The sequence below is a fragment of the Elephas maximus genome, chromosome 5 (genome assembly GCF_024166365.1).
Source record: "Elephas maximus indicus isolate mEleMax1 chromosome 5, mEleMax1 primary haplotype, whole genome shotgun sequence".
Classification (NCBI taxonomy): Eukaryota; Metazoa; Chordata; class Mammalia; order Proboscidea; family Elephantidae; genus Elephas; species Elephas maximus.
The window spans coordinates 74145946-74171427 of record NC_064823.1 but is presented as its reverse complement, the minus strand read 5'-3'; the positions used below and the strand labels follow the sequence as shown (position 1 = coordinate 74171427).

General features: G+C 45.0%; 1 protein-coding gene across 1 annotated transcript; it reads right to left on the bottom strand.

Moving 5' to 3' along the window:
• Positions 1–957: 957 nt before the first annotated feature.
• LOC126076710 (odorant-binding protein 2b-like) lies at positions 958–24615 on the bottom strand. The gene is made up of 7 exons (XM_049885282.1): positions 24540–24615; positions 23944–24074; positions 3041–3174; positions 2699–2769; positions 1990–2100; positions 1190–1291; positions 958–983 (listed from the first exon to the last, which is right to left on the bottom strand). The coding sequence occupies exons 1-7, from the start codon at positions 24613–24615 to the stop codon at positions 958–960; spliced, it is 651 nt and encodes a 216-aa protein (XP_049741239.1).
• Positions 24616–25482: the final 867 nt, after the last annotated feature.

The window sequence follows — 25482 nt, the reverse complement described above, 5'->3', positions numbered from 1 at the left end:
GCTGTCATGGACTGAATTGTGTCCCCCAATAAGATATGCTGAAGTCCTAACACCTGTACCTCCTTTGGGGAAATAGGGCTTCTTTTGCAGATACGACAGGTAATTAATGAGGTGGGTCCTAATCTTAATCCCTTCTGACTGGTGTCTTATGAAGAGGAGAAGAGACACAGAGACAGAGTCACACACAGGGGGAAGATGCCATATGAAGACACATCTACAAGTCAAGGAAGACCAAGGATGGCCAGCAGAAACCAGAAGCTAGGGGAGAGGCATGGGCAGTTCCTCTCTCAGAGCCTGCCTCCCTCAGTCTCACTCGCCAGTCCCCAGATCCACATGCCCGCACAGGGACCTCAGCTGGGGAGCCCTGGGCCCCACTGCATCATGAGCAGAGATTAGTGCCTGATACCCCAATTTGGACTTGCTGCCTCTAGAACTGTGAGACAATAAATGACTGTTCTTTAAGGCTGCCCACTTTAAGGTGTTTTTTTAGGACAACCCAGGACACTAAGACAGCGGGTCAATGAATATCTTTCATAAATGTGTTCCTTGTGTTTGTGTTGAGGGGAGGCATGTGAGAGGGGTTATACCGAGTGGAGACCCTGCCAGCTCCAACAGCAAGAGGCACTCGTTGACAAGAACAGTATGGTCACAGGCCTGGAGGAGCAGAAGCCCCGAGAAGGAACCTTACATCACTGGCCAGGACACTGTGGTGTGACAGGTTTAATTAGGTAAAAGAAAGGATCCTGAGTGTCCTGGGACTTACACTAGAGGACAGATTTCCAAGGGTAATGACCAGGGGCCTGAGCTGACAGGAGGCCAGAGCAGAGCAAGGGGAGGTGGGAAGGGGACATCTCTCTCCCCCATTGAGTAGGTCTGATGCCAGAGCACACAGCTTCTCAGCCCAGTGGACCCCAAACTCAGGTTATTTCCAACGTCCTCCAGAAGTACCTACTCACCCTATTCACTTTCGGGAATGCAGTTCTCTGTGGGGACAAAAAAAGCACGCTTGAGAAGATGCCTAACAAGGCACAGCCTGAACTTAACCCCTGCCTTCAGGTCAAAGACACCCATGACCAGACCCAGCCTGAGCCCCATGTCCCTATAGCAGGTGAGAACTGATAAAGCAAACAGATCCATAGCGCTTCCTCCCCGGGGACACAGGGACACAATGGGCAGAGCCCTCCTATACCCATCTGGGCTGGGGTAATGATGTTTTCTTGCTGGAACCCTTTTCGCTGAGTGAATTTCCTAAATTCTTCCAGGGCTTCCACATTCATATCCAGGCTTCTGCCTACAGGTGAGATGAGAGGGAGACATGGATTTGGGGTTGCTAAAAGCCTCCAACAGAGAGGCCGCCTCCCAGCACTTGTGGGGCTGGGGGAGTGTTAGACTCCTCAGGGGGACAACTCAGCCCAAAAGTGAACCTGAAGTGTGAGACTGAATCAGGGACAAGACAGCCCAGCAGGCCCTGAAGATAGGGCTAAGGCAAAGACCCCAAACAACGGAGCGGTCCCCAAAGCTGACTCTCAGGATCCCAGTCCTGACCTGGGAGGACCTTGTCCCTGTTCCCAGAGGACTTGTACTACCATCACCCCCACTCCACATGACTATCAGAACTAACCTGCCCTGAGGGTCCCTCCTCTTGAAGGGTCTAGGAGCAGAGCTCATCCCTGCCCCCAGCTGACCCAGCCCCAGGCCCAGAGACTCCCTCTTCCCCCCACCCAGAAACATGCTTTGCAGCCGCAGAGGTGCTAATCCCCTTCATGAGCCCGTCCTCCAACAGTCCCACCCTGCTCACAGGTTCCCTACCTACCTCCCCCAGCAGGGAACTCAGTTGAGGAGCCCTGGGCCCCACTGCACCTCTAGCAGAGGCCAGTGCAGGGTCACGTTGCCCAGAACCCCCACAAGGCTGAAGCTGGGCGGTTGGCTCCTGGGGCAGAGATGGAGGCACCAGGGGCACGGGGGCTCTGGGGGTCTGCAGCCACTCACCCAACAGCTTTCCCATGTGGAAGGTTCTTTCGTCATGCTGGCATTCAAATAAAATGATGTAGTGGTCCTTCACTGGCAGCTCCTGGAGGTAGATGTGCTTCTTGCCCCCTTCTATGCAAGAAGAGGAAATGGGCCTTTAGTGTCTCATTCCTAGAGAAAACATTTGAGCACTTACAGAATAAATAGCCTAGAAGGCTCCAGATTCTAGGCCATCCTAGCTGTACAAATTGCCCGGCTCCCAGGCCTCCCAGCCTGGCCTGAGCCCAGGGTCCTGATGTTCCCCAAAACCATGGACCCCAAGCACTGGGAGAAAACTGCCGCCTGGGGGAAGGGTCCCCACCTACTCATGGAAACAAGAGAAGGGGATCAGGGCAGAGGACCTCAGAGGCTGGAGTTTGGCCATCTCAGCCCAGGGCAGCTGGACTCTAGCCTCCCCCCACCCCCAGCTATGCTTCTGTCCCTCCCTGATCTTTACCCCATGTCTCTACCAATTGAACCGCTAGAACCACCAGAAGGGGAAGGTGAGCTCAGCCATTCCCTGCTGCTGAGGAATCTGCCACACCGGGCGTCTGATGTCAGGTCATTGTATGTGGGGCAGCAAGACTCTGGGGAGGTGGAGTTTAGTATTTCCTGTCGTTTGGACAGGACAGGAAGTCTGTCCCAGCCTGTGAATGGGGTTCTGTGGGGGGTAGGGGGGAATGGGACTCACTTGCAATGTATTTACCAGGATCCCCCACTCTCTCCATCACAATTCTCTTCTCATGGCACTGATCCTTCTTTCTAGAAAACAGAAGGTAGCACACCTGAGCCTGTTCTCAGCTCACCCGCCCCAGATGTCCCTCTTCCCAGGTGTCCCAACACTTTCATTGCCACCCCTTCCTGAGCTTTAGGGCACCTCCTGGTATCCTTTCCCCCAAAGTTAGGTGGCTATTTATTTTACCAACATGCAAAAATGCAAATATTCGGCAGGTAGAGGAGCAATGGGTAAGGCTGCTTAGGGAGGGAGAGAGGAAGGGTGGCGAGCCCAGGAACGCAGAGGGGCAAGGCTCACAGGAAGGTGAATGAGGCCTCCAGGTCCCCACCCTCCAGGGCAGTCACTGTCAGAGGAGACACCTTCTTGGGCCTCTTTTCCAAGGGCAGGTTCTTGTTCGCCACCATGGCCTTCACGTACCAGGTCCCTGTGATCTGGAGACAGGGAAGAGGTGGGAGTTGGGGGTGCTGGGGGGAATGAATGTGAGCCAGCATCACCACATGAGCCAGCTGACACCCTGAATGCACACCGCCCAGCTGCCATAACCGGGCCCCCAATGCCATCTCCAGTGCCATTGGATGCAACCCCCAAAGCCCAGCTGGGCTTGCATGGTCACACCCAGGGCTCAGTCAGCACAAACCCAGCATACAGACTCAACCCCAAACAGAGGCTGAGGGACTCTGTGCCCTACAAATCAGTTCTCTGCCAGGACAAGGCCGAGCTTCCATGAGTCCTTGCACCAAAGGACCCTGAAATGCCTTGGGGAGGGAGCACAAGGGCATTTAACCAGGTCACTGCACTGAGCCCATTACCCCCACCCCAAGGAGGACCAGATCTGGGGCCCAAAGTGCTGAATCCTCCTGCTCCCTCCAACCATCCCCTGTCAGGAGCCCAGGGCCCATAGACCGGATCTAACATCGACCTTAAATGGCAGCCCCAACACCGTGGCAGTTCCTCAAAAAGTTAAACAGCATTACCACTATGGCCCAGCAATCCCATTCCTGGGTATGAACCCAAAAGACTTGAGAGCTAGGACTCAAATAGAAACTTGTACAATAACGCTCCTAACAGCACTATTCTCAACAGCACTATTCTCAAGAAACGGTGGAAACAACCCAAGTGCCTATTAATGGATGACTGAATAAACAAAATGTGGTCCATCCATACAATGGAATAATAAGCCGTAAAGAGAAATGAAGTCCTGATACGTGCTACAACAAGGATAAACCTTGAAAACATGATGCTGAGTGAAAGAAGCCAAATACAAAAGGACACATCACTGCCCTTTATATTCCTCTCAGATCCTGAGTTTTGAGCACTTGGCATAGAAGGCAGACCACAGCCCTTCCCCCACGGACCTGGCCAATTCTCCACTGGGGAAGGTGGAATGTGGTTATTGTTGGAATCTGATGAATAGGAACTAAATACCACCCCAAGAACAAAAGATGCAGAATGCTGGCAGTGTTTGTACCACTCAAGGGTGCCCACTCACCAATAAGCCTGTCTGGAGGAAGTGTGTCATCAGCATGAGAGGGTGGGCACTTGCACTCAGAGCCACAGAGGGAGAGTGAACCGCTCCGTCACATTCTTTTCCGACCCAGTGCCTTTGCTGGAGCCCTTGGCCTGGGATATCTGCAAGTTCTTGAACCAGAGGTCTCACATTTCTACTCACCAAGAACTGGGCTTCAGAACTGGAGAGAAGGTGGGGGTTGCAATCGGCTGCGTTCCAAATTCAACACCTATTTACCTAACCTGTTAAGATTAGTGTTAGGGCTCCAAAGAGCTCAGGCTTTTACCTGCCCTAGATGACCCCTTGCACCTGCTCTACCCATGCCTGGGAGACTCCATCTTAGATCTTCCTGTGGAGCCTGGGGCTTCCCTAGTCGTCACCTGGAAACAATATCATCTTCTTCGCCCCACTTCAATCTGTATGATTATCTTGTTTATCTTAGTTATCTCGTTCATGCCTTTGTACACATGTTCATTGACCATCTCCTCCTGTCATAACCTAAGCTCCCCATGAATGGGGGGTTGATGTCTGGGGTTCACAAGTTTATTACCACTGTAAGGAAAAATTCCAGCCACATGTTAGGTAGTCATTAAGTATTTGTGGATTAAAGGAGTAAACGAAGTTATTTAGTCCCTTTAAATCTCAGATGATTCCTCTCCAACAAGGGAACTAATAAATTCTCCTGTTTGGATTATTGTAGGGTTACATTGAGATAGCATGAGAAGGATTATTTTGAGGATATGTTCAGATACTATGCGAAGGATTATTGTGAGGATATGTGGAAATAACCTGAGAAGGATTATTGTGAGGATACGTTGAGGTAATTGGGAAGTCTGTAGGATTCCCTGGCATGTAGGAAGCTCAATAACTGTGAGTTTTCTCCCCATTTCCTGCCCAGAATGGGATTCGGGGACCAGGCTTCTTCACAGCCCTATCACCAACACATAAGAAACTCACTTAACCTCTCTTGCCTCTACAACCCCAGCTTCCCAAAGTGTTCTCACTTCCCTCACCCCTTAATAACTCCTATAGCCCCCCAAAAGCAGGCCTCACATCCCATTCACTTTTGATGAACGATCAAAGGCATCAAGAGGCCATGTGCTGGCCTGTAAGCTCTGCTGCCCCCAACCCCACCTGCCTCCTGAGCAAGGTCTCCTTCCCTGACCCCTGTAGCTTCTGAGCTTGAATCACCTGCCCCAAGACACAGGGCTGAACCAGTCTGAAGGCTGATGCTGGAGGCTTCACAATAAATCTTTGTGCCTCTCTGGCCCAAGACTGGACACCCCCAAGCCCGCTCTAAATTGTAATTATTAGCACTCTCTAATAATCCCTGGGAGACCATACTGAAGGTGCCAGCTTGATCCAGTAACTAATCCTCTGCTTGGAAGGTGCTCCTGAGTAGAGAGCTCTGCCCTCCCTGGGTTGGGGAAGGAAGGGCCAGTGCCCTTTTAGGGCCAGATAAGTACACAGGGCAAAGTTGTTCCTGTTCCCTATTCTTGTTGACTGTACCCCAGAGAGCTTATACTTCACTTCTTATATGAGTCACTAATCTAAGGACCTTAAGACATTAACAATGAACTGAATGAAAATGAAAATATATCATTTCAAAATTTGGGGGCTACAACTAAAGTAGTGCTGAGAGGGAATTTTATAGCACTAAATGCATAAATTAGAAAAGAGGATAGGTCCAAATTAATACTCTAATGCCTTGAGAACCTATGAAAGAAGACCAAAATAAACTCAAAGAAAGAAGGAAATCGTAAAGAACAGAAATCAGCAAAATTGAAAACAGAAAAGCAGACAGAAAATTAATAAGCTAAGAGCTGGTTATTTGAAAATATCAATAAAATTGAGATACGCTTAACAAGACTGACAAAGAAAAAAGAGAGAAAATATAAATTATCAACCTCAGGAATGAAATAGGATCTATCACTACAGACATCCAGACATCAAAAGAATAATCAGGGAATACTACCAAAAAACCAACACAGAAATTTGACAAGTTTGAGGAAATGGACGAAATCCAACTCTTCAGAGAGGGATTGGACTGGATTCTAAGACAGAAATTGATACTGGTGAGGAGTGAGCCTCTTGGCTTAAGTAGGCACATGAGACTATGTGGGCAGCTCCTGTCTGGAGGCAAGAGAAGAAGGCAGAGGGAGACAGAAGCTGGTTGAATGGACATAGGGAATACAAGGCGGAGGGGAGGAATGTGCTGTCTCATTAGAGGGAGAGCAACTAGGGGTGCATAGCAAGGTGTGTTAAGTTTTTGTATGAGAGACTGACTTGATTTGTAAACTTTCACCTAAAGCACAATAAATAAATATTTGAGGAAAAAAAAAAAAAAACAGTGACAATTCCAGATGCTGGCGTCGATACTTATTTTAAAAGGTGGTCAAGTGCTATGAGGAAACCCTGGTGGCGTAGTGGTTAAGTGCTACGGCTGCGAACCAAAAGTTCGACACTTCAAATCCACCAGGCACTCCTTGGAAACTCTATGGGGCAGTTCTACTCTGTCCTACGGGGTCGCTATGAGTCATAATCAACTCGATGGCAATGGATAAGTACTATGAGGAAAAAACCAGTGTGGAACAAGACAGGGAGACAGTACTGGAGCAAAGGGTGGTTTGTGTTTTAAGTGGAACGCTCTGCTCCTCATCAAGGAAATGACATTTGAACACAGAATTGAAGGTAGTGAAGGAAGTGAGCCATGCAATAATCACAATTCCAGGTGGAAGGAATACCCAAGCCTTGAGGTGGGAGAGAGCCGGCATGTTCCGGGAACGGAAGGGAGAAGAGCACGGCTAGAGCAGAGTGGCACAGGGGCAGAACAGTCACCGGTGAGACCACTGATGCATTGCTAGTAGGAAGGAAGAACAGTGCACCCACTCTGGAAAATAGTTTCGCAGTCTCTTTAAAAACAAAACAGGTAACAACCATAGGACCAGGAATTTCATTCCTGGACATTTATTCACAAAAGGGATCCTTGTAGTGATGGAAATGTTCTGCATCTTCACTGTATTGATATTCCGATTGTGGTATTATACTATAGTTTTGCAAGATGTTATCATTGAGGGAAATTGGGGAAAGGGTGTATATGATCGCTCTATTATTTCTTACAACTGCACGTGAATCTACAATTATCTCAAAATAAAAAGCTTGTTTTTTTAAAAATCGCGAAGAGCCAAATTTTTTTTAAATGCATATAGCCTATGACTCAATGCCACACACAATCATCACTCCAAAAATGTTGTTATGTTGCTGGGTGCCGTGGAGTTGATTCTTAATCATAGCAATGCCATATGACAGAGTGAAACTACCCCATAGGCTTTTCTGGGCCGTAAACGTTACAGAAGCCAATTGACAGGTCTGTATCCTGTGATAACTTTGTTTTGCTTACGAATCTTAGAAATACCTCAAATATCCTTCAGAATAACAACAGCTACACAAAAGTTCATATTTTCATGAGACAGAATAATAGTGAGGCTTTAAAGGAATAAACTGAATCTATTCATTTATTCAACATATTTTTACACAACTTCAATATTCTAAGCATTCTTCTAGGCACAAGGAATACGTCAAAGAATAAAACAGATGAAATGCCCTGCTCTCATAGATCTTACCTCTGGGGATGCCAGTACCGGTTGCCATTGAGTCAACTCTGACTCATGGTGACCCATGTGTGTCACAGTAGAACTGTGCTTCAGAAGTATCTTAGTTAACCAGTGCTTCTATAACAGAAATACCAAAGGTGGATGGCTTTAACCAACAGAAATTTATTCTCTCAAAGTTTAGGAGGCTAGAAGTCCAAATTCAGGGTGCCAGCTCCAGGGGAAGTCTTTCTCTGTCTATTGGCTGTGGATGAAGGTCCTTGTCATCAATCTTCCCCTGGTCTATGAGCTTCTCGGTGCAGGGATCCCAGGTCCAAAGGATGTGCATGTTTCTAGCTCTTCTAGCTTGGTGATAATGAGGTCTCTCTCCTCTCTGCTTGCTTCTTTTATGTCTCAAAAGAGATTGACTCAAGATACAACCCAATCCTGTAGATTTAGTCCTGCCTCATTGGTTAGGAATTACAACACAAAGGATAATCACCTCAGAACACAAAATGGAGGACAAACACACAATACTGGGAATCATGGCATAGCCAGTTAATACACATTTTGGGGGGACACAGTTCAATCCATAACAACAGAGTTTTCAATAGCTGTGATTTTTTCGAAATAGATCGCCAGGCCTTCTTTTGAGGTATCTCTGTATGGATTCAAACTGCCAACCTTTAGGTCAGTAGCCAAGCACGTAACCATTTCTACCACCCAGAGACAACATAGGAAACAGAAAATAAATGAAATGAATAAGTGCATTGATGCCAGTTACCAATGCGTTGCTCCAAATATTTTCTTCATTGCCTGCTCTGTGATAATGGGACTGGACCCAGTAGGCACTCCTCTTTGCACTTGGCATGATGTTAAGCTTTGTTCAAAGAAGGCTTAGGAGGTACAACACAGCAAGAAGGGGTTGTCTTCCTAGTTCCAGGGTGCTTCCTTTTCTCTTTTTCTTGCTCCTACCATATGGACTGGCAGTGGCACACTTAAGGGGCCCCCAAAGGCACTCACCCATGCCATGTTCGGTGGGCTCCCTGAGGCAGCTTCCAAGTGAGACTCAGTGGCACCCCCACAAGAGGATTCCCAGTATATCCAATGGCACACCAGCCATGAGCCCCAGCCCACTCACACCAGGGAGGGACTGGACTTCCTACTAGCCTGTCCCCACCTGCATTTCCCTACCTAATAGCCTCTGTCCTGACCACAGACCAGCTCTAGCCCTGGGCAACCTAACCAACTTCTCCGCCACCCCATGGGCTGAACATAGCCTCGGGGAGGAAGCCCCTTTTCAAGTTTGTTCCTTCCTCAGCTACTCTCCTGCAGCCCTGGGCTACTGTTTAGAATTCTCTTTACACCTTTAGAGGTCCCTAGGTGGTACAAATACTTTGCACTTGGTTGTTAACCAAAAAGTTGGTGGTTCAAACCCACCCAGTGGCACAATGGAAGAAAGACCTGGCAATCTGCTTCCATAAAGATTTCACCCAAGAAAACCCTATGGGGGTTAGTTCTACTCTGTAACACATTGGGTCACTATAAGTCAAAGTCTACTCAATGGCAACTGGTTTGCTTTTGTTTCGTTTTGTTGTTGTTAGGCCTTTAGAGTTAATTATTCCTTATATGAATTATCCCTGTTCCACTTACCATGTGGTTTCTGTATCCTGATCAAACACCAATTCATATAATGATATATTATTTTAAAAGGTGATAAGTGCTATGAGGAAAAAACCAATGTAGAACAAGACAGAGAGGGAGTACTGGAACAAGGAGTGGTTTGTGTTTCAAGTGGAACACTCTGCTCCTTATCAAAAAAATGACATTTGAACACAGAATTGAAGGTAGTGAGGAAGTGAGCCACGATTCCAGGTGGAAGAACACCCAAACCTTGAGGTGGGAGAGAGCCGGCATGTTCCAGGAACAGAGGGAGAAGAGCACGACTGGAGCAGAGTGACACAGGGGCAGAACAGTCACCCATGAGGCCACAGAAGGTGTGCAGCTGCTGTGCCACCCTCGAAGGCCACTATAAGGACATTAATTTTCCTTTGGGTGGAACAGAGAAGCACTAGAGAGCTCTCACAAAGTCACAAGGTGACTTGTATTTGTAAAGGGTCATTCTAGTTGCTGCGTTGAGAATTAAAAAAAAAAAAAACATCACCACTGAATTCATTCTAACTCATAGAAACCCCATAGGACAGAGTAGAACTGCTCCATAGGGTTTCTAAGTAGCTGCTGGTGAATTCTAACTGCTGACCTTTTGGTTAGCAGCCAAATGCTTAACCTCTGGGCCACAAGGACCCCATTGAGAATTGAGAGTAGATTTGTTTAAGTAGGCTTTATTTTTTTTAGAACAGTTTTGAATTTACAGAAAAATTACTCAGAAAGTACAGCGAGTCTTCTTATACCCTCTCTCCCCCCTGCACACAGTTTCCCCTCCAATTTCTGTGGTACATTTGGTACAACTGATGAATCCATATATTGATACATTATTAGTAACTAAAGTCCACAGTTTACAGTAGGGTTCACTCTTCTGTGTTGTACAGTTCTATGGGTTTTGACTAGTGCATGTCATAGAGAATTGTTTTACTGCCCTGAAAATACTCTGTGCACCACGTGTTCATCCCTCCCCCCTCCCCTCGAAACCTTGACAACCACTGATCTTTTCACTGTCTCTATACTTTTACCTTTTCCAGGATGTCATAAAGTTGGAATCATATAATATATAGCTTTTTCAGACTGGCTTCTTTCACTTACCAAAGCGCATCTAAGGTTCCTCCATGTCTTTTCATGACTTGATAGCTCATTTCTCTTTATCACTGAATAATATCCCATTATATGGATATACCAATTTTTATCCATTCACCTAATGAAGGACAGCTTCTCTGTTCCAATTTTTGGTTATTATGAATAAAACTGCTATAAACATTCATGTGCATGCTGTGTGGACATAGGTTTTCATCTCATTTGAGCAAATACCCAGGAGCACGATTGCTGGATCGTATGGTAAGCCTCTGTTTAGCTTTGTAAGAAGCTGCCAGACTCTCTTCCAAGATAGTTTCACCAAGAATAGATTTTAGGGGGCAAATAAAGAAGCAGAGAAACAGTTAATAAGATACTGAAATGATCAGGCCAGAAATGATGGGGCAGAAACTCCTACCCAGCCTTCAGGAGGGAACAGGGTGTGGGCTTACATACCCACCCTCTTCACAAAGAGAAAACTGGTCAAATATGTAAAAGGATTGTTTCAGACATTGGACAATGGGCAGTGCGAGGCTGTGGTCTCTGATAGAGACACACATGACAGCAGCTGTTGTCACTGCAGCTTTAAGTCTGGAGGGGATTTCAACACTGTCACAGAGGGGGATCATGTACAGAGCAAGGTAGCCATGCTGAGTCAAAGTGACAAAGGTTGGTCTTGGTGGAGTCTGAGATGACTAGAATGTATAGAACAAAGAACCAGAGAGGAGCTCTGCAGAGGAAGAGGTCCAGAAATCTGCAGAGGGTCCCCTTGAGAATCTAGCTAACTAGGAGTCTGCACATACTTAGTGTGAAACTTCACACAGCCAGAAAAAAAAAATAGTCCCAAGGAACTACAATTCAAACTAACCCCAGAAACACAAGTGCCAAGGCTATTTAATGGGGAAATAATAGTCTTTTCAACAAATGTTGTTGGAACAACAGAATCTCCACATGCAGAAGAGTGAAGTTGGACCCCTACCTCACACCTTATACAACAATTAATTAAAAATGGACCAAAGACCTAAATGTAAGAGCTAAAACTATAAAACTCTTAGAAGAAAACGTGTAAATCTTCATGACCTTGAATTAAGCAGTGGTTACTTAGAGAAAACATCAAAATCACAAGCAACCAAAGGAAAAATAGATAAATTGAATGTCATCAGAACAAAAACTTTTGTGCTTCAAAGGGCACTATAAGGAAAATGAAAAGACAGCCAAAAAATGGGAGAAAACATCTGAAAATCACATATCTGATAAGGGTCTAGTATCCAATACTCTTAAGGAACCTTGGTGGCAACAGTTAAGTGCTCGGCTGCTAACTGAAAGATTGTTGGTTTGGACCCACCCAGTGGCTCTGAAAGAGAACTACCCGGTGATACGCTCCTGTAGAGGTTACCTATGGGGCAGTTCTACTCTGTCACACGGGGTGGCTATGAGTCGGGACCAACCTGACAGCACCACCAACAACAACATCCAATAATCTTACAACTGAACAATAAAAAGACAAATAACTGAATAACTAAAAATGGGCAAGGAACTGTTATTTATATAACTGCTTGACTTATGAGTCAATCTCAAGCACAGGGTAAAAGTTCAAATCTTCTCCGGTCTGAATAACCTAACACCTATAGCATCTAGAGGCATCTATTTCTTTAAAGCAAAACAAAACAACTGAAAACCATCCACGTGGACCTCATTTCAGGCCCTCAGGCTGAACTGTGTGTCCTGGGAACCAGCTTCTACAAGAAGAACTCTTACCCATATAATTTTTACAACTAGTTCTCTACATGGATGGCAGTCTGGGAAACAAGGGCACTAAACCCTCAGACTGAAAATCTGTTTCGTGGCCAAGTTATCAGTGGCTTCTGAAGAAGACTTTGTTTCATGCAAAATCTTCCAGGTGCCCCCTAAATTCTAACTTACTGCAAGCAACTGTTGGCAAAGACCCACCCTGACTTTCCCAAGAAGCTACTCCTTAATAGACCGTGTTGGAAGGAAGGATGGATGCATATAGTACATACACCCCATGGAAATTCAACTTTAGAGAAGAAAGAATAAATATATCCAATGTCTTGAAAAAAAAAATGGGCAAAGCACTTGAATAGATGTTTTTCCAAAGAAGATATACAAATGGCCAATAAGTATGTGAAAAGATGCTTAACATCAGTAGTCACTAACAATGAGATATCACTTCACCCCCACCAGGATGGCTATTACTAAAAAGATGGATGTTATGGTTGGATTGGATCAAAAAAAAAAAAAAACATGTTGAGGTCCTAACCCCTGGTACCTGTGTGTGTGACCTTGTTTGGAAACAGGGTCTTTGATAATGTTATCAGTTAACATGAGGTCATACTGGAGAATGATGGAACCTAATCCTATCTGAGTGGTGTTTTTGTAAAAGAGAAGAGTCACAGAAAGACATACAGGAAGGACAGCCACGTGAAGATGTAGCTATGAGCCAAGGAATCTGGGAGAGACAGGATCTTCCCCTAGAGCCTTCAGAGTGAACATGGTCCTGCTGACATCCTGAATTCAGACTTCCAGCCGCTAGAACCATAAGGCAATAAATATCTTTTGTTTTAAGCCACCCACTTTGTGGTACTTTGTCATGGCAGTCCCAGGACACTAATACACTGTGGGAATGCACAGACATGGTATATGAGACCCCTAGGAGTCCTTGGCTCGTGAGGCTCAACGACCTTTAGTTTCATGTCCTCCCTCTTGCCAGAATCCTTTCAGGGACTGAGGTCCCACCCCAGTTCTGTCTCTAACACTCAGCTCTGCAACTCCCTTTGTCTCTCATTCCTCTGCCCTCCCCTCCCAGCTTTCCCAACTGCTCTACTTCCTGACAGCTTGGACCCCCACAGCCCTCCTGAGAGTCCTCGTTATTCTCATTTTAAGCATGGGCATAAGTGGGACAAGATGCCGAATGTTGTTGATGTTCAGACAGAGCCTTTGGCTGAGTCCCCTGGGCACCAGCTCTGCAGGCCTTGGCCCAGCTGCCTCCTGAGCAAGAATTTGTCTCTCCCCTTCCCTGGCCTGGATAGCTTCTGTGTGTGAACATCTGTCCTGAGACCCAGGGCTGACTCCAGCAGGAGGCCAGGTGCCCTGGTGCATGCTGGGGCCTGACAACAGCATCTTTGTGCCTCTCTGACCCATGGTGCACCTCGCACACACACTCTCAGCAATGCCTGGTAACAACACAGCAGGTGTCAGCTTGACCTAGAAATTACCCACTAGGAAGGTGCTGCTGAGCAGATCCTTGCCCTCCTGGGTTGGGCAGGGCAAGAAACAGTTGGGCAGACAGACCCAAGCCCCCATGTCCATGGGGAACATTCATGCTGGCCCCAGACACCTCACCAGGCACTCACTGTAGACCAGACTGGAAGGTTCCTGGGCATGTCCCAAGTGTAACTCCCTTAACTCAATTCTTGTGATCAAAATCAACAACAGCAGTCATAAGTCACATTGATTGTACATCCCCTCAATATGAGGTTATGAGAATGGCACTTTACCTCTTAGTCTTCCTCCCAAAAACCCATCACCCCAGTCTGATCATGAGGAAAACATCAGACAAATTGCAATTTACAGGCATTCTGAAAAATCCCTGACCAGTGCTTCTCAAGGCTGTCAAGGTCATCAAAAACAAGGAAAGTCTGAGAAACTGTCCCAGCCAAGAGGAATCTAAGAAGAAAAATGACTAAATGTAATGTGGTGTCCTGGATGGAATCCTGCGACAGAAAAAGGAGATTAGGTTAAAAAAAAAAAAAGGGAAATCTGAATACAGGATGGATTTTCATTAATAATAATGTATCGATATTGGTTCATTACTTATGGCAACTGTAGCATGCTAATTTAATATGGTAATAATAGGGGAAACTGTGCAGGAGTCAGATGAAGGTGTATATATGACAATCTTTATACTATTGGCTTAATTTTTCTGTAAATCTGAAACTGTTCTAAGGTCCCTGGGAGATGCGAATTGTTTGCACTCGACTTACAAACCAAAAGGTTGGCATTCAAACCCACCCAGCAGCACCACAGAAAAAAAGGCCTAGTGACCTGCTTCTGTAAAAATTTCAGTCAAGAAAACTCTATGGGTCAGTTCTACCCTGTAGCACAAGGGGTCACTATGAGTTGGAATCAACTGGATAGTAACTCATTTTAATGTCCCTGGGAGGAGCCCTCTACCAATTGCGGGCAAAACAATTCTGAACGTGCCCTGTGCAGGGTCTGGTTCTAGGGCAGCCCCACCTAACATTTTGTTTTCTCTTTATAGTGACTCTGTATAAATGATAGTACCTTTTCATGTCCATGATAAACTGTGTCAACTTTTCCTGGACCAGCAGTAACAACTCTGTGAGGAGAGTGGAAGTGTTTGTCTACTTGCTCCATCTCTTAGTTCAACAGTGCCCTCTTCTGTTGGCATTGTGAACCAGAGGACAGAGTCCAGGGAAATTATAGCTGCTTAAAAAGTGAAGAGAGATATCCTGAAAGAAGAGAGCCACAGAGGAAGACCCCCAAATCTAGGCATAAACTCAGTCCAAATCTCAGAATGATCCCTAAAATATGAATGCACAGGCAGACTTCAAGCAGCCCAGCTAGAGCTAAAAGAGCTAAGTCAAACTGTGGGCCACCCACTGCAGGGGAAGTAGACTTTGCTGTTTGAGTTCAGAAGTTAACAGCTTAAAAAAAAAAAAGATCAATACTCTTCAGAGGAGCATAACAAAATCCAGAGTTTATACATCATTCACAATGCCCAGGATAAAATCTAGAATTACTCAGCATTTGAAAAAACAGAAAAATATGACCCAACCTCAAGAGAAAGGATTTATTAGAATTAACAGACAGGATTCTAAAGAAGTTATTACTACAACACTCACGGACATAAAGGAAAATACCCTCTTGGTAAATGAAAGAATAGAAAATCCAAACAGAGAAATAGGAACTGTAAAGAACAACCAAGTGGAAATTCTAAAACTAAAAATTACAATATATGAAAGAAAAAATTCGCTGGATGGGGCCAAGACAAAAATTGGGAAGAGTCAGTGAGCTTAAAGATTTATCAGTAGAAATAATCGAATCCTAAGAATAATAATGGAAAATAGGGTTGAAAAAATAAAAAAAGAGCCTCAGAAATCTTTGTAATCAAAGATCAAAATGTCTAACTTATGTGTAATTGAGTTCCAGAAGGAGCAAAAACAATAATGGGGCAGAAGAAATATGTGATAAAACAGTGGATAAAAATTTCCCAAATTTGATTTTAAAAAATCTCAGATTACAAAAATCTATAGAATACTTCAACACCTCAATAACAAAAAGACAATCCAATTTAAAAATGGGCAAAGGATAAGAACAGACACTTCACCAAAGAAGACACTCAGGCAGCTAAAAGACACATGAGGAAATGCTCACAACCATTAGCTGTTAGAGAAATGCAAATCAAAATTATAATGAGAGGAGGTGGGGCCAGAATGGTAGAACAGTCAGATACTTCCTGTGGTCCCTCTTATAACAAAGACCCCAAAAAAACAAGTGAATCTATTATACATGACAATCTAGGAGCCCTGATCACCAAAGATAGAATCGAGGACTAGGACTGAGCAGCAGTGGGAGGAAGAGACAGTTTAGAAGCAGCAAAGAAGTGTCAGTCCTGAGCAAGCCAGCACCCCGCAGTCTGGGTCAGCTGGTGCACACTGACCGAGGTGAGCAGTAGTGCTTGGGATGCGTCTCACCACGTCAGGTGGATCTGAGAAAGTGAAGTGCAAGCATCTAACCTGTGCTCAGGATCAAAATAACCCCACCCTCTCTGGGACATTCCTAATGGAGAAGTGCCACTTTCCCCTCACCCACCCCCCTCCACTCCACCCTGATAATAGTCGAGCAGCATTCAACAATTACCACACCCTGTAGGCTATAAATATGAGCTATCTCACCCAAAAGAGTGTCCAGGCTTTAGGAAAAAAGAAAAACTACCAACTCCCCAAAGCTGAGTACTCGGGACTAACCACATCCAAACGAAGCTCATGGCTTTAAAAAATCGCCACATCCCCTAAGCCTGGAACTCAGGGCGGGCACTACCCCTTTGTCTAAGCACAGGTATAAGGGGGCCACAGACTTAAAATGCCCTTCACCCCAGTCTAGACCTGTGTAGGCCAATTCAGCAGCATAGGCCCTTATCAGCATAGAACAACAGGGTGCATATCAAGCAAACAACAATCAAAAAAGAGCAGAAGTAGCAATATTAACCTCTGACAAAATGGACTTTAAAGCAAAATCCACCACAAGGGATAAGAAAGGACACTGGTCAATCAATACACCAGGAGGGCATAGCCATAATAAATATTTACACACCCAGTGACGGGGCTCCAAAATACATAAAACAAACCGTAACAGCATTGAAAAGAGAAATAGACGGCTCCACAATAATAGTAGGAGAATTTAACATACCACTTTCAGTGAAGGACAGAACACCGAGAAAGAAACTCAATAAAGACGCTATCTTAGTAATCTAGTGCTGTGGTAACAGAAATACCACAAGTGGATGGCTTCAACAAAGAGAAGTTTATTCTCTCACAGTTCAATAGGCTAGAAGTCTGAATTCAGGGCACCGGCTCCAGGGGAAGGCTTTCCTTTCTCTGTCAGCTCTGGAGGAAGGTCCTTGTCATCAGTCTTCCCTTGGCCTGGGAGCATCTCAGCGCAGGAACCTCAGGTCCAAAGGACAGGATCTGTTTCCAGCACTGCTTTCTTGGTGGTATAAGGTCCCCACTCTCTGCTTGCTTCTCCTTCCTTTCATCTCTTGTAAGATAAAAGGTGGTGCAGCAGCCACTTTCCAGGGAAAATCCCTTTGCACTGCATCAGGGATATGACTTTAGTAAGGGTGTTACAATCCCACCCTAATTCTCTTTAGCATAAAATTACAATCACAAAATGGAGGACAACCACACAATACTGGGAATCATGGCCTAACCAAGTTGACACATATTTTGGGGGGACACAATCCAATCCATGGCAGACACGGAAGATCTAAATGCCACAATCAACCAAATTGACCTCATAGACATATACGGAACAGTCCACCCAACGGTAGCCAAGTATACTTTCTTTTCTAAAACACATGAAACATTCTCCAGAATAGACCACATATTAGGCCACAAAGCAAGCCTTAACAGAATCCAAAACATCAAAATATTACAAAGCATCTTTTCTGGCCATAAGGCCATAAAAGTAGAAATCAATAACAGAAAAAGCAAGGGAAAAAATCAAATACATGGAAACTGAAAAACGCCTTGCTCAAACACTACTGGGTTATAGAAGAAATCAAGGTCAGAATATAGAAATTCATAGAACCGAATGAGAATGAAAACACATCTTACCAGACCCTTTGGGACACAGCGAAAGCGGTGCTCAGAGGGCAATTTATAGCAATAAATGCACACATCCAAAAAGAAGAAAGGGTCAAAATCAAAACGTTAACCCTACAACTTGAAAAAATAGAAAGAGAGATGCAAAAGGAGCCCTTGGGTACAAGAAGAAAGGAAATAAAAAAGATTAGAGCAGAAATAAGTGAAATAGAAAAAAATTGAAAGAGTCTAAAGCAAAATGAAAGCATATTCGGGTAAAAGAAAGCTGAGAAAATTTGTGGGCCACAGGCCTGCATACAAGAAATGGTGAAAGAAGTTCTTCAGACTGAAGGGAAACGATACGTGATGGAAACTTGGACCTTTGGGAAGAAACCAAGGGTATCAGAAGTGTAAGAAGCAGGTGAATATAAAAACTACCTTTTTTTTTTCTTTTTAATTTCTTTATAATGCCTATGACTGTTTAAAGCAAACACTATAACATTGATTGTGATATTTATAATATATCAAGCTATAATACATAAGACAGAGTCTCTGGGTGGCGAAAATGGTTAAGAGCTCGACTATTAGCTGATAGGCCTGACATCTGCTTCTAAAAGGTCACAGCCTTGAAAACCCTACAAAGCTACTCTGCATATGGAGTCATCATGCTTCAGAATTGACTCAAAGACAGCTAAGAATAATACATAAGACATCTGTAACATAAAGAATCAGGGTAGAAAATGAACCTATACGGTTGCAAGGTTTCTACAATTTATGTAAAGTGGCACAATACTGACTAGGCTTTAAAAGCTAAATTGTTGTCAGGTGCCGTCAAGTCAGTTCCAAATCATAGCGACCCTATGTGCAACAGAACAAAACCCTGCCCAGTCCTGCACCATCCTCACAACCTTTGCTATATTTGAGCCCATTGTTGCAGCCACTGTGTCAATCCATCTCGTTGAGGGTCTTCCTCTTTTCTGCTAACTCTCAACCAAGCATGCTGTCCTTCTCCAGGGACTAGTCCCTCCTGATAACATGTCCAAAGTATGTGAGACAAGTCTCGCCATCCTTACTTCTAAGGAGCATTCTGGTTGTACTTCTTCCAAGGCAGATTTGTTCGTTCTTCTGGCAGTCCATGTATATTCAATATTCTTTGCCAACACCATAATTCAAAGGCTTCAATGCTTCTTCGGTCTTCCTTATTCATTGTCCAGCTTTCACATGCATATGAGACAGTTGAAAACACCATGGCTTGGGTCAGACACACGTGCATCTTTAAAGTGACATTTTCGCTTTTTAACACATTAAAGTGGTCTTTTGCAGCAGATTTGCCCAATGCAATGTGTCTATTGATTTCTTGAGTGCTGCTTCCATGGGCGTTGATTGTGTATCCAAGTAAAATGAAATCCTTTATAACTTCAGTCTTTCCTCCAATTATCATGATGTTGCCTTTTGGTCCAGTTGTGAGGATTTCTGTTTTCTTTATGTTGAGGTATAATCATTACTGAAGGCTGTGGCTTTTGGTCTTCATCAGTAAGTGCTTCAAGTTCTCTTCACTTTCAGCAAGCAAAGTGTGTCATCTGCATAATGCAGGTTGTTAATGAGTCTTCCTTCAAGTCTGATGCCACGTTCTTTTTTATATAGTCTGGCTTCTTGGATTATTTCCTCAGCACACAGACTGAATAAGTATGGTGAAAGGATCCAACCCTGACACACACCTTTCTTAACTTTAAACCATGCAGTATCCCCTTATTCTGCTAGAACAACTGCTTCTTGGTCTAAGTACAGGTTCCTCATAAACACAATTAAGTGTCTAGAATTTCCATTCTTCACAATGTTATCCATAATTTGGTATGATCCACACAGTCAAATGCTTTTGCATAGTCAATAAAACACAGGTAAACATCTTTCTGGCATTCTTTGCCTTCAGTCATGATCCATCTGACGTCAGCAATGATATCCCTTGTTGAACTGTTCTTTTTGACAATGAATGCAACGCCATTCCTCTTCAATTTGTCATTCCTGGCGTAGTAGACCATATGATTGTCTTATTCAAAATGGCCAGTAACAGTCCATTTTAGTTCACTAATGCCTAGGATATCAATCTCTGTGCATTCCATTTCATTTTTGACGATTTCCAATTTTCCTAGATTCATACTTTGTACATTACACATTCTGAATATTAATGGATGTTTGCAGCTGTTTCTTCTCGTTTTGAGTCATGCCACAACAGCAGATGGAGGTGTCGAAAGTTTGACTCCATCCACGTCATTAAGATCAACTCTACTTTGAGGAGGCAGCTCTTCCTCAGTTGCATTTTGAGTGCCTTCCAACCTGAGACGCTCATCTTCTGGCAGGATATCAGACAAATGTTCCCCTGCTATTCATAAGGTTTTCACTGGCCAGTTTTTTCAGAAGTAGACTGCCAGGTCCTTCTTCCTAGTCTTTCTTAGTCTGGAAGCTTCGCTGAAACCTGTCCACCAAGGGTGACCCTACTGGTATTTGAAATACCAATGGCAAACCTTCCAGTATCACAGCAACACACAAGCCACCAGAGTAGGACAAAATGGCAGACTCATGGTGGGTTATCCCTAGAGCAACCACTTAAAAATAATGCAAAGAAGTAGGCTAAAGAGCCAAAAAAATGAATTGAAATGGACTCCTAACAAATAGTAGCTTTGGGGGTCTATGAACTATCCTCTGATTTTTTGGTAAGATCTTTAACCTAAGCCACTTGCTGTCTTCTCTTTCTTCACCCCCATTCCTCCAAGGGACTTCTCTGTCAAAGTACCCTCCACCTCCAGCAGAAGCAGTGCCTTAATAAGACTGCTGCTTCTGGTCCAGCACCTTCCAAACTCCCTTTTTCCAGCTCCTCAGTAGCCAGTCCCCTGATCCACATGAGCTTTCCCAGTATTTCCCCATTGAGGGTGGGGTGCTCTCCCGGTGGGGAGCCCCAGTTGGTGCTGTCTGTGTTCCACCATCCCTGGGACCCCATCATCCTTTTCTGTCTCTGAACAATGGCCCAGACTCCCACCCTGACACAGGGTCTGCACTGGCCCTGGAGGCTTGGATAAGAGATTCCCCACTTGTGGGTCATGTGGGGTATGCCACACTTCCTAGACCACAGTGTTTTTATGAGTTACTGGTACTGTTCTACCTGGTTTCTGACAGAGGTGTGGAAATTTTGGATTTAAGCAGACACCATTATCCTACAGAACCAGGAAATCTTGTCACTTGATTTTCAAACTTGTTTATAACAATTTCCCCCACATATTTGATGTTTTTATAGAGCCAGATCTCTTTATGTTTTTATATTTTTTATTTTATTGTGCTAAAATATATAAAACTAAAAAGTTTTCCATTTTAAACCTTTTTAAGTGTACGATTCAGTGGCATTAATTACATCCACTATGTTGTGCTACCATCACTACTAGCCGTTTCCAAAACCTTACCATCTCCTCAAACAGAAATTTACTCCCTCTTCTTCTTCCCCTCCCCCCAGCCCCTGGTAACCACTAATATACTATTGTCTGTATGGATTTGCCTACTCTAGATATTTCATATAAATCAGATCATATAATAAATTGTACTTTGGGTCTGACTTATTTTACTTAGCATAATGCTTTCAAGGTCATCGCATGAATCAGAACTTCATTTTTCTTTACGACTGAGTAATATTCCATTGTATCGATATGCCACATTTTGTTTATTTATTCATCTATTGTTGGACAATTAGGTTGTTTCTACCTTTTGGCTACTGTGAATAGTGCTGCAGTGGTATACAAATATCTGAGTCATTGCTTTCAATGCTTTTGGGTATACACCTAGGAGTGGAATTGATGGGTCATATGGTAATTTTATGTTTAACTTTTGAGGAACCACCAACATGTGTTCCAAAGTGGCTGCACCATTTTACATCCCTACTAGCAATGGATGAGGGTTCCAATGTCTCCACAGTCTCACCTGCGCTTGTTAGTTTTCATTTTTCTGATAATAGCCAGTCTAGTGGGTATGAGGTGGTCTCTCACTGTGGGTTTGATTTGCATTTCCCTGATGGCTGAAGATGCGGAATATCTTTTCATGTGCTTATTGGCCATGTGTAGATCTTCTTTGCTGAAATGTCTATTCGAGTCCTTAATCTATTTTTAATTAGGTTTTTTGTCTTTTTGTTGTTGAGTTGTAGAATATATTATTTATATATTCTGAATTTTGAACTATTATCACATATATGATTGCCAAATACATATGTTCTCACATTCTGTAGGTTCCGTCTTTACTTTCTTGATAAGATCTCTTCATCTTTTTATGGAAGATTTCTTATGATGCCTTTATGCTTAGAGACTCTCTCTAGCCCTGGCATCAGTTAAGTATTTTTACCCACATATGTAGAGGGTCTCTATGAGTTGGAATCAACTCGATGGCACACAACAACAACAAAAACAATTTATGTACTTACTGGCAAACTCTTGAATCTTTCTATCATCTCTCTAGGTGCATGGTGTGAGGGAAAGATTCACGTGTCTGTTTTTCCTGCCACTTTCTTTCATTGTTCAGGACCACCCAGTACGCACTATCTTCTTCTCATGGGCTTCACAGCCTGGCTCTGCTCCTGCCTTCCTGTTCCCTGTCTGGATGCCATCTGTCAGGACCACCCACCTCACATTAGGGCCAGCGGGGAGGACAAGAGAAGAAGAGGTGGGGGTCTGGACAGCAAGGGTATAACAGTAACAGATGCCTCTTGAGAAAAACCTTCACAAGGGACCCCCAGGGGTCCAGCACTTTGGGATGGCAGGTTCTGAGATTTATTGAAATATCAGCCAGCACTCTCATTTCTCCATCTATGGCTTTGCTCCCCCACTACCCTGCAGTCCCTGGGCTGAGTCCAGCCCCTGTGGCATTCTCCTCGCAGCACCTGGTCAGGAAGTCACACAGGTATGTGCTGCACAAGGGCCTCAAAGGGGCCTTCCATTGTCCCCCATGCATTCTTCCTGGCATCTTTTGTCCCTTCTTGGTCATTCTGCAAACCCAGTCCCTATGGGTCTCCAATTTACTACTAATTTACTACTAAAAAAAAAAAAAAAAACAAGGGTGTAATTTAGGGTCTGACTTAGGTCTGGGTAAAAAAAAAGTCTTTTCCCAAAGGGAACTGTGGGCAGAGAGAATGCCCTCCCCCTACAAAGTCAGCAGAGCAGGCGCCCCCTCCCCCATGATGCCCCCTCCCCAGCTTCCTCATCAAAGCTGGTAGGGGTAAGAGTCATAGGAGGGGGTGAGAGGGGATACCTGTGGTCTGTCCACCCCACCACCTGGGCTCATCCTGGTCTGTGGAAAGCAAAGGCCCTGAGGCTCTGGCCACCTTGTGGCAACACTCACAGCATGGAGGCCTTTGCTTCCAGGTTGCCCCCCTCCAGGGTCGCAAGCGTCAGGGGGTCACTGCCTCCGGCTTCTTCCCTGAGGCCTCCTGGTCTGCTACCATGGCCTTTAGATATTATTTCCCTGAGACTGGGAGAGTGTTCCTGTCCATCAGGGTTGGCTCTGCTGTGCTCAGCCCCCCACTCTACCCATCCCAAGGGCTCAAAACATGGGGTGTTCTCCACCCACCCAACCCCTCTCCACCTGGCATATGGCCCAGACCGTGTGCCAGGCCTACCTGGAATGGTGGCTCCTGGCCTCTGCACTCTACCCTGGACCATGGGCTCTAGGAGGACAGGTGGGTCGACCAGACCACCATCCATGCCCTCAGCCCTTTGGCACCCACTGGGAGATGTGTCTGACCACCCCTCAGATGCTGATGCCTGACCCTAAAATGAAAACCTCCTCAGATGGGATGGGGGAACCCTGGGTCTCAGTTGCTCCCTGACCCCCACTGGCTGGTCCCCACCCTGACTGCACTTCACATCTTCATTGGAGGCTGGGCATCCTGGGTCTGCAGGGCAGTGATCAGGCCAAGCACAATGGTCAGGAACAGGGTCTGCCTCGTTGGGGTTTCTGTGCTGGTGGCCACAGGTCACTCACTGGGGCTGGAATGGCTGAGCCGGCTCCTGCACAGCTGGCCTTTATACCCAGGCTCGGGTCCTCCAGGGAAGTTGGGACAGATGACGGGCTGGTGGGCCATCTCCCTTCCCAGCCACCAGCCATGGCCAATTCTGTGCCAGAGCAGAAAAAATGTCGCTGTTGTTGAAAGTTGCTGAATAACTGCTCCTTCACTCCCCAGAGAATCGTGAAGACAAGGTTCTTTCCAGTCTCTTTGTCCAGAGGCAGGGTTTGCAGAATGTTTGGCCTAGAGGGAAGTGTTGTCGAGTGAGGGGTGTACGGTGCACAGACACCAGCTCAGCAATTTGGCAATGGCTGGAGGCTCGATGTTGGTGTCAGAGAGTATAGGCTTGGACCTCAGAGGTCCTTTCTGTGCCCCTGGGCAGGTCACTAAACCGCTGTCAGCCTCAGATTCATCATAGAAAGAGAAGGGACCTACTGGCAGGAAGGAGAGTTGAGAGGACACAGAAGGCCTCAAGTCCCTTTCCTCCCCATTGACTTTGGGCATTAACCCCTCATTCCTATGTCTCCTCAAGCTTTCCATGATGCTTTCCCTTCCCAAGGGACCTTTGACCTACCTTCTCCCTCCCCCGCTGCCCCCCAGCTGACACTCCTGGCTTCCTCATCATCATTGTACTCAGAGTCAGTGTCCATCTGGATACAAAAATGTAAACTGCCTATAATCTTACCAAAAAAAAAAAAAAAGTCCCTAGTGAGTTCAACTGGATGGTCATTAAAAATATCATTCATTTGGAATCATTCAGATCATTGCCAGTTACCACTACCACATTTGCTCTCCATTTCATCTGGGGCCCCAGGGCCTCTGTCTTAGTTATCCGGTGCTGGTATACCAGAAATATCACAAGTGGATGGCTTTAATAAAGAGAAATTTATTCTCTCTCAGCCTAGGAGGCTATAAGTCCGAATTCAGGGTGCCAGCGCCAGGGGAAAGTTTTTTCTCTGTGTCGGCTCTGGGGGAAGGTCCTTGTCATCAATCTTCCCCTGGTCTAGGAGCTATCTCGAAAGAGACTGACTTGAGACACAACATAATCTTGTAGAATTGAGTCCTGCCTCATTAACATAACTATCTTTAATCCTGCCTCATTAACATCGTGTCATTGTTCAGTGCTCTCGAGTGGATTCCGACTCATAGTGACCCTATAGGACAGAGTAGAGCTGCCCATAGGGTTTCCAAGGAGTGTCTGGTGAATTTGAACTGCTGACCTTTTTGGTTAACAGCTGTAGCTCTTAACCACTGTACCACCAGAAAAAAAAAAAAGGCCCCCATTAATATCACGGAGGTAGAATTTACAACACAGAATACTCACATCAGATTACGAAATGGTGGACAACCACACAATACTGGGAATCATGGCCTAGCCAAGTTGAGACACATTTGGGGGGACACAATTCAATTCATCACCGCCTCCTTCAGTGCAGTTGATCTTTTCCTTGTACACATCTTAGATGTTTGGGGTTTTTTTGGATTTTTCCTGAGCATCTTACAGACCCATAAGTGAG

What these genes read in the sequence shown, in the direction of transcription:
- LOC126076710 (XM_049885282.1), bottom strand. Translation starts at nt 24,615, where the DNA reads ATGGACACTGACTCTGAGTACAATGATGATGAGGAAGCCAGGAGTGTC. An exon ending in TCCTGGTAAATACATTGCAA is followed by an intron (nt 2,101 to 2,698) that starts GTGAGTCCCATT and finishes CTTCTTGCATAG; the next exon opens with AAGGGGGCAAGAAGCACATC. An exon ending in CATTACCCCAGCCCAGATGG is followed by an intron (nt 984 to 1,189) that starts GTATAGGAGGGC and finishes TTGTCCCCACAG; the next exon opens with AGAACTGCATTCCCGAAAGT.